Source organism: Colletotrichum gloeosporioides (genome assembly GCF_011800055.1).
Source record: "Colletotrichum gloeosporioides strain Lc1 chromosome Unknown consensus_13, whole genome shotgun sequence".
Lineage (NCBI taxonomy): Eukaryota > Fungi > Ascomycota > Sordariomycetes > Glomerellales > Glomerellaceae > Colletotrichum > Colletotrichum gloeosporioides.
Window position 1 is genome coordinate 80,839 of NW_025544658.1, and position 12,812 is coordinate 93,650.

Below are 12,812 nucleotides of genomic sequence, written 5' to 3' on the forward strand. Positions count from 1 at the left end.
TCAGACGGGCTAAACACTCTGCATGTGATCACGATGGATGCTGATGCTGATTCTTCCAGGGAGCGGAAGGTGCACTTTGAGTTACCAAGACGTTGGCTCGGTACGTTGTGAATACCGACATATCCAATCAACAAAACTTCAGGCCGATCCATCGAAGGGTTGCATATTTCCTTGGCTTTGGATCTGGCCCTGAGGTTGACGTGATGGCATAGGAGAGCTGACATCAGTTGTCCGTCCAATGTGCCGGACAACGGAACGATCCCTGCCCTCTGGTGGAGATTTGAGATCATGAGTCCATCCTCGATCGATGTATGTCAGAAGAGGCTCAAATGGGTAGTGGAGGGTAGCAACTCGGGACAAAAAGCACGCGGGATATCTCCCATTGGCCACATCGTTTAATCTACAACGTCCCGCATCTTTTTCTAGAATGAGCACAGCATATGCTTGCGGCCTTCCTTAATCGGGATACTATTTTTGTGTTGGATTGCCTCTCTAGTGCTGACGGCTGCCATTTAAGCTTGATGAGGCCCAAATTCAGAGGGCAAGGTATGGGCACTTTGCCCGCGAGGGCTCTTCTATGCTCCTCCACAAACCAGAAAGCCCCGAAAAGATGGGTTGTGCTGACCGGGCATTAGAATCCAGCCTCCGCTCCCAAAAGACCTTCCGCCGGGGGAAGGCAATGCTGACAGGATGGCCAGTAGGGCAGTGAATGGTTGCACTGCAGAAGGAAGGCATCTCGCCTCCAACGGCCATGCTTTCGGCGCACTGATATGCGATCGGAACCTATCGATGGCAAATTTGCGCCATCGGTATGCATCACAACGGCGATCTTATTTTACCAAATGGTTCTAGCTCCGGCACAGGTTGGTGCTAGCACTCCACCTGAACTGATAAGGCTACAGCTTATGCGTGCAAAACTTGGGCCGATTGGTAGATTGCAACTGAGGTCACATCGTTTCTTTATCATACCTTCGGTCTGGCCCGCTTCAGCTTCCCAAATGGTACCGAATAAACCTGCTTTCATGTGTTCTAGTGAAGCCAAGTTTTGCTCGCTGTCTAGAGCCACTGCAACCTTTCTCATTCGCACTCGCCTGTCTACCCATGTTCAGAGATGTTGCTAAAGGAAAGTGAAGACCGTCTCTCGATGCTGCAGGATAGGCATCGAAAGCCCGAAAGGCCGCCATTCTTTGCCTTTTGGTGATCGAAGTCTAATCTTGACAAGAAGCACGGTCTCGGGTGGCGGACGTTGGCACACTGCGTGGCAGTTGCACTGACGACAGATTGCCACGCTGGCTTTCGGTGTTGTTCTATGGACGTGCCCATTCTCTACACCTAGTTATTCGGTTTTCTTTTCCTTTGCAGGTTTAAACATCGTCGGTGACAGAAAGTCTCGGAACTTCAAACGGCGAATTCCCAAGTTGATCTACCGAGGCCTAGATAACCCAGCTTTCCCCATTGGACAAGAAACAGGCCTGTCTACCACTGAAGTTTGCCTTGTTTCATCGCAACTGCCGTCACGCAATCATGGTTCGTTCAGTAATTACTAAGGCTGAGTCGCGGGCTGTTGAGGTCCGTCTCAAAGATCTTTCTTGGCTTGACGGACTCGGCCTATTGGACCTTCTGCGCTCGGAACCGAGGCAATGCGGTGTTGACAGCAAAGTCAAAATCCTTTTGAGTTTTTCCACACAAGAAAATTGTTGGCTTTCGAGTTGAGTCTCGGGCCATCGCCTCAAAACCGCCCACAGACATTTGGGAAATCTTACCTCATGTCAACCTCACAGAACGAACCATATGAGCCGCCGTTGTGCTCAAGTCCTTTGCCCCCTGATCCCAAAAGAACGGTCAAGGCCCAAAGCAGCGGTTTTCTCGGGCCGGCAGCCCAACTTTCGCTGAAATTTCCCGTTCGGTTTGTGCTCTTTTCAAATGCCAGAACGCGATACCTTCGGACTCTCGGTGTGCGAGACTATCCTAGCCTATGAACATTATAGGCGTTCGTGTCGGCCGAAAGGATACGGAGGCGATGATTTAGCAAAATACTTGCTGCGCGACTCACGGACTGACCCCGTAAGTGATGTCAATGAGACTAGTACGGAAGCCGCGGACTGGACGTTCATGATAATGCTTTTGGAACAAGGCCTCAATGGCACTGTCTGGACTCTAGATGCAACGCATAATTAAATATGAGTGCGAAGGCAGGTCTAGTGACCTCAAGTACGTCACCGCACGTCATCTCCCATCCGCGCGCAAGGGACCAAATAGCAAGTGGTAAAGCATTTCCGCTGTGAGCTTGGAGTTCTCAGTGGCTCATGAGACTTATTACGCCCATACCAAGGCCTTGGTAATCGAAGCAGGCCAAAATGAGAGACCTGCGGTGGCTGCATTGTGTATTGTTAGTCATTTTCCAACATGCGCCATTACCCTTTTAGCAACGTGCACGCGTGCCATGTTTTCGTGGACGACTGCGGGAAATAAGCCTCGGAGATGCTATTTCCTCCCACTTCTTCAGCTTTGAACCAAAAGGCTTACATGTTTGCATTGTTGTGCAATAATAATGCGCCACTGTTTTGTCCGAAGGATTGGGAAGTCCGAAGGCTTTTGGCGACATGATTCGCTGTGGCTTAGACGCGGGTTGCATACACAGACGGTCAACAAACGCGGTTGCCGAGACCTGCATGCTGCTGAATGATGAACACCTACCTCATGACCAGACAAAACATCAAATTTAGAAAACATAGCCCGTTTTTGAATGATTTCAAGCAATGTGATGATAGTTGTACGCCTTGTTCACCTAGTCGTTGTTGCACCGGTCGGTCTTATCACGACTGTAAGCAAACGTCCTGAGGAGAGTCAATCATTGGTTGTCATAATCTGACCGCGGGTTATTTTAAGCTACTGGACCAAATCGCGACTTGCATTGACAGCTCCAAAATAATGCATTGTTTGCGTTATGATCATTGCTCTCCACCATGACTTCTTGCTCACCCTCCGAAGCTTTACTTCCCACATACGCAGTACAATAGTCATCCAGAGCGCACAGGAGTACCCCAAGTTAGATAGTCCATTGAAGGCACTATTCGACAGAGGCAGGTTTGTAATGGTTTGCAAGAGCGTCAATGCTTTGCGGGGTGTACGGACTCGAGAAGTAAGACGCGATGAGAGGAATTAGTCGAGCCAACGGAGATAGATCCGGTTCACCCTTCTGTCTCCCAAATGTATGAGCGGTCATGGACCAAGAAACTTGGTTCGCGGGGATAAAGGCATAATTAGCGCGAACACAGGCGGAGATAGCGTCCGGCTAGAGGAAAGCCGAGGATGCTAGCAACAAATCGTAAGACAAAGGATTCGAAGCGAAGGCGCCAAACGGTAAGCAATCAGGTCCAGGGCTGGTATTTTGTCAGCAAAGGATATCGTGGCCATCTATTGTTGAGGATCAAGACATCGAGTTGTCAACATCAAAACTCGCCGAGAACCGCAGTCATCATCACATTGTAGACCAACAAATTTCTTGGCGATCTGTATTATCCCTCCCAGTCGTCGGATATCGACTGATAAGATCTTCTTCACAATGACACAATCAACCAAAAACCAGCTCCCGCGACCTCCTTTTGATTCACAGCTCGCCACTGTGATCGGAAAGACACCGCCGTATCCTCTTTCGAAAGACGAAGTCGTCGCGGGGCGGGAGCTCAGAGCGAAAAACATGGCACCCCTGCAAGCGTCCATCCGCAACGACAAGGATCTCGTCTTTGAAGACCGCAGGATCCCCGGACCTGAAGGCGAGATTCCTTTGGTAATCATGCAACCCAAGAATCCGAAAACGCCATACGGGAAGCGACCATGTGTTTTCTTCATCCATGGCGGCGGCATGGTCGTCGGCGACGCTTTCCTCGGACTCCCATTTTTCGTGGAAGTCACCAGGGAACTGGACGCTGTTGTGGTCAGCGTCGAGTACCGTCTGGCACCAGAACACCCGGCTCCAGCTCCGCAAGATGATTGCTTTGCCGCGCTGCAATGGACCAGTGAACATGCGGCAGACATCGGTACCGATCCCGCTCGCCTCATGATTGCAGGCGCATCGGCAGGCGGCGGGCTAGCAGCCGGCGCGGCTCTGAGGGCTAGAGACGCCGGGGGCCCGCGGCTCTGCGCCCAATTATTGGTGTACCCCATGCTCGATGACCGCAACCTGACGGTCTCTAAGAGCCAGTTTACAAAGGACCATGGAGTGTATGACAGCACCGACAACGACTTTGCATGGTCGTGCGTGCTTGGCGACAAGCGAGGGGCGACCGAGGGGATAAGCCCGTACGTAGCACCGGGAAGGGCAACGGACCTCTCTGAGCTGCCGCCGGCATATATCGATGTCGGTTCAGCGGAGCCATTCAGAGACGAAGACGTGGCGTATGCAACGCGGCTATGGGAATGCGGTGTACAGGCTGATCTGCATGTGTGGAGTGGCGGCTTTCATGGCTTCGAAATCCTGGGGCTGCCTGTTGGGGCTGGGGTCTCCAAGGCTGCTATTGAGACGAGAATGGGATGGGTGAGGAGGCAATTCGCCTAGGACGGGATTGCTTAATTTCAACTTCAATCAGACAGACTAGGGTAGATGCAATGCACTCGTGGAAAACTCATGAGCCAACCTCTCGCTATTGCCAAGATTCATCTAATTAGAGACGTGTCCTGCAGCTTTCAGATTTCTGTAAGGGGCTTCTTCATATCTCATCCGGACCACCGGTTGAGTTCTTAGATACAGCACCGGGTAGGACACTTGACGATCTTTTGCCTAATTGTGACACGTGAAAGACGGGTTGATCGGCAGGGGACAGCTCGACGGGAAACAGCTACTAGTTGAAACATTTATACACTGCCACCTCTCTGATATCTGTTGAAACGATCTGACCGACTTCAAATATCAGTAGCAGATTTTACCTGCAAGTGATCAGATATCTCGTGTACGCTTCCCGCGTTAGCTGCGTGCCAAGCCATGCATGTCAATCTCAATAAGACGGGTGGTCGCAGGTGTCACGGAAACCAATTTGCGATCGTAGCCGCAACTTGCATGATGAAATCGCTCTAGTCTCGGCCGGCGCGCGGCTCACTGGCGAACAGATCCATCAGGAGGCCCTCCCCGCTCGTGCCTTCGTGTGCCCATCTTCTCGTGTCTCAAGGCGCTAAACACGGAGGTCAGTGTACCCATACATCATTTCGGACGATGACTACGGCCACCAGTTGAACCAGAAACAGACATCCAGACAGTGAAACAGAACGAATCTCCACAGGGAGCGAGCAGAAAGCCCAATCAATTGTCCCCTGTTCCTGCGTCTGGGAGATGCCGGCAACTGCATCAAGGTTAAGCCGTGGCCACACACCGTTTCATGGGCTGGGCAGGGTTGATCGTGGTTTACGCGGTCCGTCCAAGCGGGGAGTTTAAACGGGACGAGGGGTAATGAGGAGTAAGATGATCAGAAAATCGACAGAACGAAGGGGAAATTACGGGGAAATTACGGGGAACAACCTGAAAACACTTCGAGACGTCTTCCGCGCCTTGGCCAGCCGGGGCCACGGGCTGCCGCTCGTAGCCTGACAGCCCTGGCCGCCGTGTGGGAGATCGAGGCGATCGGAGTTGGTGTCAGTCTCAGGGGCAAAAGTTTGGGCAGAAGGGTTGTTGAAGAATCATACGAACGGGTCCGAACTCCATGTCACGTTCGTATTCGGGGGTGATGCTGTTAAGAGAGGGGCTGCAATTAGAACCATCACGATTTCTAATCAATTCATGGCAATGATGATGATGATCAACTGCTAACTAGTCCTTATTCAACGACGTTCAGGATGCAAAAGGCTTGAATTGAAGTTTTGTATCGATCACGATCGATCTTTGAGAATGCACTAACTTATGCTTTCATGTTCTCCCAGAAGTTATCTCAATCACAGCCAAGCACGAATGCCGTCGGGGCCTTATTGAATGCCGTGTCGGAAACCAAGTCAGCCAATTGGTTCCCGCACTTGAAGGGAGACCTTTGCCTGCAAGGACTCTTTAACCTATCAAAGACAAAATCTGCTTGATCGTTACATGCCATCCCTCCGCGCTTGGCGATGACAGATTGCGAAATCGTTGACAAGATTGGATGTTCTTGGCAACTCGTTATCGTTGCCGGTGCCTCCCGAGTGCGAGTGAGCACATTGCAGCGGGGGAGCTAATACAGACGACCAATTCCAGGTTTGTTGTTTAAAGCGTTGCCAGCACTTCTGACGTTTATCGAATCATTCACTCAAAGTCTGGACAGTTTCCCGCCGGCACGTCGGCATCCGGCGGATGTGATGGCCGACCTGTCGCGGAGGATCGGCGCTATCGCAGCTGTCGCCGAACGCTGGCCTATCTAGGTGAAATAGTCTCGGCAAAGGTGCCGACTCAAGCTTTACCTAAAAGGCTCTGGGGTGCGATGGCTCGTCATTTGCGCGCTGTCTATGGTCGTCGACCCATCCCGCCGGAGAGGCTTGTTCAATTCAGGCACTCGCAGCCTCGGGCCGGAGAAACACTCCGTTGGCCTAGGTGCCGTTGTCTAAGCATCCCTAGTTGCATCCAATAAGCAACTAATATGAATGAATTTGAGTATTTTATCAGTTCACCATACAAACAGCATCGTGTTCCGTCACCTTGACAGACCTAACCGATGCCGCTAAATGGGGGAACTACGTCTCACTGATAAGACCGGAATAGCCTGCGGGCAAGACCTGATGCCCCCGGCTTGACGGTCAAGTGTGTCAGAACACCACAAACGTTTAGTGCCAAGGTTTTCTGACTTTGAAAGTGTTCGAGACGTCCGCATCCGGATATACTACCTCGTCAGCGATGTAAACGTGGAGGTCATTGTCGGCGGTGGGCTCTTCTCCCGCTGCAGGCGGGTCGCCGCGCGGGCAAGATGCACAGATGCCAACGTCTAGATCAACCAAGCTGTCGGAAAAAGCACCCAGTTGCGTGGGCGAGCTTCTCTTCCTTGGACAAAGAATGAGCACCAGGCCTTATATGGGTTGGTGATCACTCATCGGCTCTGTGGCGCACCTGAGCTATGCTGCATCCGGCGGCTCATTGCCACCAGTCTTGGGCTTTAGGCGAGATGCGGCCCATCATAGGTTTCAGAGAGCACAGAGAAGACAGAGAATCATAGTCACATAAACTGCCACGACCTGATGGAGAAAAGCGCTGATAGCCTGACATGCGAGTGGCGTTTCCCTCTTTTGGACTGTGGACTGATCGAGACAATACTGGCTGGTGTTGAGACAAAAAAGGACCTCGAGCCCGGTGAACCTTCCAACAGCCGCAGCTCCTTTGTAAAGGCCAACGGACGGGCGTAGACTAGAACCAAGATCTCAAAGACCTCGCATTGTCTCTGGAAAACGATGAATCCCACAGCCTACTTGTATGGGCGTTTCCTGACTCTGATGATGACCTGCGATCGTGAATATCTTCCATCTCTCGCCTCCCCGCCAAGAACGTCTCGGATCGTCTTTCGGTAATTGTCCAGATTCTGCATGTGTTCTTTCTAGTTGAAGGATCATGCAACTTTGCAAATCATCGTCCATTGGATATTTCCTGTCAGCGGTAGAGCGTTGGGAATAGCTATTGCCGATTCGCCCCCCCGAATACCGCAGTCATGATGGTCGACACGGATTGGCAATTCGCCGCGACGCTCCAGCGGGAGAGCTGGATTCTGTACTCCATTGGTATGGCGCTGGTCGTTATGAGATTGTGAGTTGACTCATTCTTCCACTGTTGAATAGCAGACTGACTTTAAAATAAGATATAGCAGAGCAAGACGACTTGGTGGGGTACAGCATTACCAGATCGACGATTATCTACAATTAGTAGCAATAGTGAGTCTTCCCGACGGACATACCACGACACAAGCCGGGTAAATTGCTAACCTCCGCTCGATTGTAGTGTCTATTTACCGCTCTAATAGCACTATTAAACATCATCACCGAAAACGGCGGCTCGAATCTGTTCCCCATCGAGGACTATGCTACTTTCTCCCCTCAAGACATCCAAGCAAGAATCGCAAACTCGAAGCTGGTTCTCATCTCGGAACAATGCATGCTTAACCTAATCTACGTCCTCAAAGCATGCGTTCTCATCCTCTATACCCGCCTCACGCTCAATCTCTCCACTAGGCGATTTGTTCGCTGGTTGGCATTGTACGTCGTCATCGGCTGGATGGCGACTCAGATTACAATGTTCTCGGCATGCCACCCATTTACCGACTACTGGGCCGTGCCGCCCTCCAACCCCCAATGTGCAACATTCGAGACATACGCGATTCTACAAGCATGGTTCAACATCTCATCGGACATGTTGATGTTAATGGTCCCGTTGCCTTTGATCATCAGGATGACGGTGTCATGGAAGCAGAAGGTGGTTCTCGTCTTCATCTTCAGCCTCGGCATCTGCGTCATCGTCGCGGCGTTCTTGACCAAGGTCTACAACCTCAGCGACCCGTACAGCCCCAGGTACATGCTATGGTACATTCGGGAGGCGAGCGTCGCGGTCTACGTGTCCAACCTACCTCTACTCTGGCCGCTGCTGAGGGAGTGGTTTCCTTGGCTGAAGAATCTGAAGACCGTCGGCGTCCTTCCCACGCCTCACCCTGCGGGGGCCTCAGGGCCTACGAAAGGAAAGGAGACAAACGTGAAGACGTCCACAGCGGTGGGCGAGAGGAGCCAGATCGGACCCGCGGGGTGGCCTGTTGGGACAGCGGCGGTCATGAAAAGGGACACGTTTCTCGAGTTTGGCGCCTGGATCCGCGCCAGCGACCTGGACCTGCAGAAGCCGTCGCGGGCGAAGCTTGCGAGCCCCAGCACTGAACTCTTCCTGGAAAGTGGCACAGCCACGCCCATGAGCTTGCTGACGCCGGAGAAGAACCGCAAGAGCGCGTCTTCGGCGTCACCATCGCAGCGCTCAGGGGCTACGATTGAGGAGTCTTACGCCGGGCAGTCCACTGCCGGTGGCGTGATGCTGGGCCCCGATCTTGAGCGGGGCGACTTTTCCTGGGAGACTCCTCAGGGGCCGGGCAGAGTGTGGGCGGGGCCGGCGAGTTCAAAGTTCTCTTTGTCGTGACGGATATGTCGATGTTATTATGGAGATGGCTCTTTGTGTTCTTGGATGAGCGATTCCTTTTGTATGTTTAGGGATACCCTGGGTCTGCTGGATGGCGTTGCGAACATGTACAGAGAAATGAAACAAAATATTCCCGTACGCTGTGGTTCCCATGACTGTCGCTGGGTTGTCAATGTTGTCAGTTTGGGTATGACTTGCGGGCGGAGACAATGTGGCAGTTCGTGTCGGCATTGTCAGAAAGTGACAGATCGAGAACCTGCCGTTCGAATGCATGATCGAGTGCAGTAGACGTGTCCTCTTTGCAACATTGGCGGTCGATCAGGTTTGATGGTGCCTAAGAGGTTCATGTCACGGCCGATGCTTCTCGGCAGATTCATGTCGTACTCGCGCGACTCGACCACTGGGGAAATGCTACAGGGATATCTAACGAACTCCAAACACTAGGATAGCAACCTCGCTCGATCTCCGACACTCCTCGGGTACTTCGCGTTAGACAAGTCGAGTCTGTCTCTCTGGAAAGCGCTGCAAATCGCCAGACCATGCCAACGACCTGCTTTCCACTCTTAGTCATTGCGGGGGAGATATGAGGTCTTATATTTGTCACGATGAAATATTTATCTTGTCTCGTGACCTCTTCTCTCTCATGTATGATGTATCTCGATATCTCGATAATGACTTCCAAGACTTAGCGTGATGTTGAAACCTGGGAGGCAAATCAAGACGATGCAAACATTAGTCGCATCGATTCCGAGAACACCTTGGACTTTGGAATTTCCACTCTCGTCTTTTTCCCTTACCTATGATTTGCCCCTCACATCCAAACCCGTGGCATTCTGAATTTCCACCCGCCGCGTGTTCGCAAATTTGACCACCGGACGTCCGAATGCTTCACCCTTGGAAGTCGGCAGCCACGGTGGCTGGTAAAACCACACAACAGACGTGTGGCTAGGTAGGTGCTTAGGAGTGTGGTTCTCTCCGTTTTTGTTTCGGTAAGCCTTCGGTGAACAGAATACCGCTTGCCACCATCACGAGGCATTCAACTACCACCTCTCAGGCTGAATTGAATCGTCTTGAGGTGACGCACTGCAAAACAGGCGCGACGGTCACGCACAAAGGAAAAGAAATACAACCGGTCTAGCAGGTGAATTGTGCCATCTGTCGCAGACAAAGAATTAAGACAAAGCTTTGGGACCTGCATGAGCGACAGACTGCCGTGATCTTTCAATAAAGCCACGCTCTTTCCAGAACCCCCACAAAGGGATCTAGAACCAGCTTGATGTAGCCTTCAAGAATCTCAATGACGATGTCTGTCTTAAGGCCTTGGTTGATGGTCGTTGTGAGCCTGAACGTTTCACACAGCTAGACACCCAGCCAGCCGATCGCCACTACCACAGCCATCATGAAGTCCATGAGACACCTAGACGTGTTGGTACTGAATCAACAATCATTATTCCCAAAGTCAACAGAGGTTCCAACTGAACCCAGTGGTTGAGGGGTAGTTCAAACTGAGCAAGGCAAAGTCCTGAGCTGCCTGAAGATGGCGAAGATCTCACATGCAAGATGCCGAAAACTCAGTCTTACATCAATGCCATTTTGCGAGTTACAATGACGGACCTGGGGCTATTCGTCCTCACTATCTGCGGAGTTGAGTCCAGGCACCGTACCCATACCATCTTCCCAGTCGAACATCACAACTTCCAGCCTAAATCATGTAGACCATGATGCCATACTGTCTCTCAACGCCTCCTTTGTCACCTGGCATTATATCATCTAGCCGAAGATGACAATCTCCCTGCCGCCTTCCTTCCTTCTATCTGCGTTCGCCCGGCAAGCCTATCACCCACAACCGTCCACCTTGTTCAATCATCACCTATTCCAAGCAAACATTCAGCTTCCACCATGCTCTTCAACTGCCGCGCCAAACCGCAGCCGCCTCCGCCTCCCGCTCCCCCGCCGGAGCCGCGATTCCGGTGCATGTACCCAAACTGCACCCGCAAAGCAGTCAAGTGCGAGCAGAAGGCCAAGGGCCACCATGCCATGCAGTCACTGTACTGCAAAGATCGTAAGTCTTCTCTTCTTTTCTTGCTTTCTTGCAATTTGTGCTTCCTCGTCTGCTGATATCTCTCCGCAAGATGCATGCCGCCAGCGCCTCGACGACATGATGTGTCCGAGCCCGAAGGAATCCAGCATGGCCAAGTACTGCAACGATCGTATGTTCCCTCCTCACATCTCCCTCATCAGCCTCGTCACTAACCAAACACGTCCGCCAGACCGCCGGTGTCAGTCTGAGGGCTGCTCCCAAAACCGGCTCCTGGCAGACGTCAACTCAGACTGGCCCTACTGCGAAAAGCGTACGTCTCCATCACCGTTCCCCTGACCCCTCTCTCCTCGACCTGAAGAGCGATCCCGAACCACCTCGACTGACCCTTTGCCTCAGACACCTGCACTTCCAATGGCTGCCGCCAGAAAAGCTCCGCAACCTCGCGAATGTGCGTCTCCCATACGCCGCTCTGCCTCATCCCCGGCTGCGACACGCCGCGCACCGATCACGGCCTCTACTGCCCCTGCCACAGCTGCTCCGACGCCGATTGCACGGCCGTCATCAACGGCGGCCACTGGTGCAAGCAGCACCGGCTCTGCAAGACGGACGGCTGCGGGCAGGGCAGGGCCGTCACCGCGGGCGGACGGTTCGAGGATTTCTGCTGGAACCGTGAGTCCCCTCCCCTCCCAGCCCCTTTCTCACTTTCACACGAGGCATGATACTCACAAAATGACATCTCAGATCTCCCCAAGGCCTGCCTGGGAACAGGCTGCAAAGCCATCATCAGCGGCGGCGTGCGCTTCTGTCCCCAGCATGAGTGCATGTACACCCCCTGCCACGAAGCCAAAGACAACGGCCACGACCAATCCCGCCTCTACTGCGCAAGCCGTACGTCCCCTCTCCCTCCCCCTATCTTCCTTCTCTCAGCTAACAAGACCACAGACACATGCCACCACACCTCCTGCCCGCAACCAACCTCCAACCCCTCCTCCCCCTCGCTCGCGCGGTACTGCATCACGCACACCTGCGCCTCACCCTCCTGCTACCACCCCTCCAAGCCATCCTCCCGGCACTGCGCGCTCCACGCATGCCTGTCCCCCTCCTGCCCGGCCCCGCGCACCGCAGACCCCCTCGCCGTCCCAGCCGCGCAGTTCTGCTCCGCCCACGAGTGCATCGCCCGCAGCTGCTACGAGGCCGCGGGCATGAACGACAGCGGCTACTGCGAGGCCGCGCACGCGTGCGCGTCCCCGGGATGCCCCGTCCCACGCGGCCCGGAGGGCGGGTGCTGCGTGATGCACGCGGCCATCATGGCCCGCCCGGGCCCGGCGCTATCGAGCACCGGCGCGACGGTCGGCGTCGGCGGCAGGGAGAGGGAGGGGGGCAAGTTCTACAGCCACATGGAGGAGACGCTGGGCCAGCGGCTGCGCGCGGAGAGGGAGCGGCACGTGGCGGAGATGCGGTTGCAGGATGGCGCGTGGCAGGCGGCTGGGTTCGAGAGGCGGCGGGGACGGAGGGAGAGGGTGAGGAGCTGCGATAGCGGGTATGTGGGCAGTCCGAGTGTGTCTGATGGGAGCAACTGCACCTTTGTGAGCTAGATACGTGGTGAGATGGGTGGGGTGATGAGATTTGTGAGAACTGAATTTGGGTGAGATGAGAGATGCG

General features: G+C 53.5%; 3 protein-coding genes across 3 annotated transcripts; all 3 read left to right on the forward strand.

Moving 5' to 3' along the window:
- Window positions 1-3,565: 3,565 nt before the first annotated feature.
- GCG54_00002450 (Carboxylesterase NlhH) lies at window positions 3,566-4,558 on the forward strand (the record flags this gene model as incomplete). Its single annotated transcript, XM_045402542.1, has 1 exon — window positions 3,566-4,558. One exon carries the CDS (start codon window positions 3,566-3,568, stop codon window positions 4,556-4,558), a length of 993 nt encoding a protein of 330 aa, XP_045269160.1.
- Window positions 4,559-7,649: 3,091 nt separating this feature from the next.
- GCG54_00002451 (uncharacterized protein) lies at window positions 7,650-9,109 on the forward strand (the record flags this gene model as incomplete). The annotated part of the gene is made up of 3 exons (XM_045402543.1): window positions 7,650-7,744; window positions 7,797-7,869; window positions 7,937-9,109. 3 exons carry the CDS (start codon window positions 7,650-7,652, stop codon window positions 9,107-9,109), a joined length of 1,341 nt encoding a protein of 446 aa, XP_045269161.1.
- A 1,899-nt stretch (window positions 9,110-11,008) lies between these two features.
- Window positions 11,009-12,745, forward strand: GCG54_00002452 (uncharacterized protein; the record flags this gene model as incomplete). Its single annotated transcript, XM_045402544.1, has 6 exons — window positions 11,009-11,171; window positions 11,242-11,319; window positions 11,380-11,460; window positions 11,547-11,819; window positions 11,892-12,038; window positions 12,093-12,745. The coding sequence occupies 6 exons, from the start codon at window positions 11,009-11,011 to the stop codon at window positions 12,743-12,745; spliced, it is 1,395 nt and encodes a 464-aa protein (XP_045269162.1).
- Window positions 12,746-12,812: the final 67 nt, after the last annotated feature.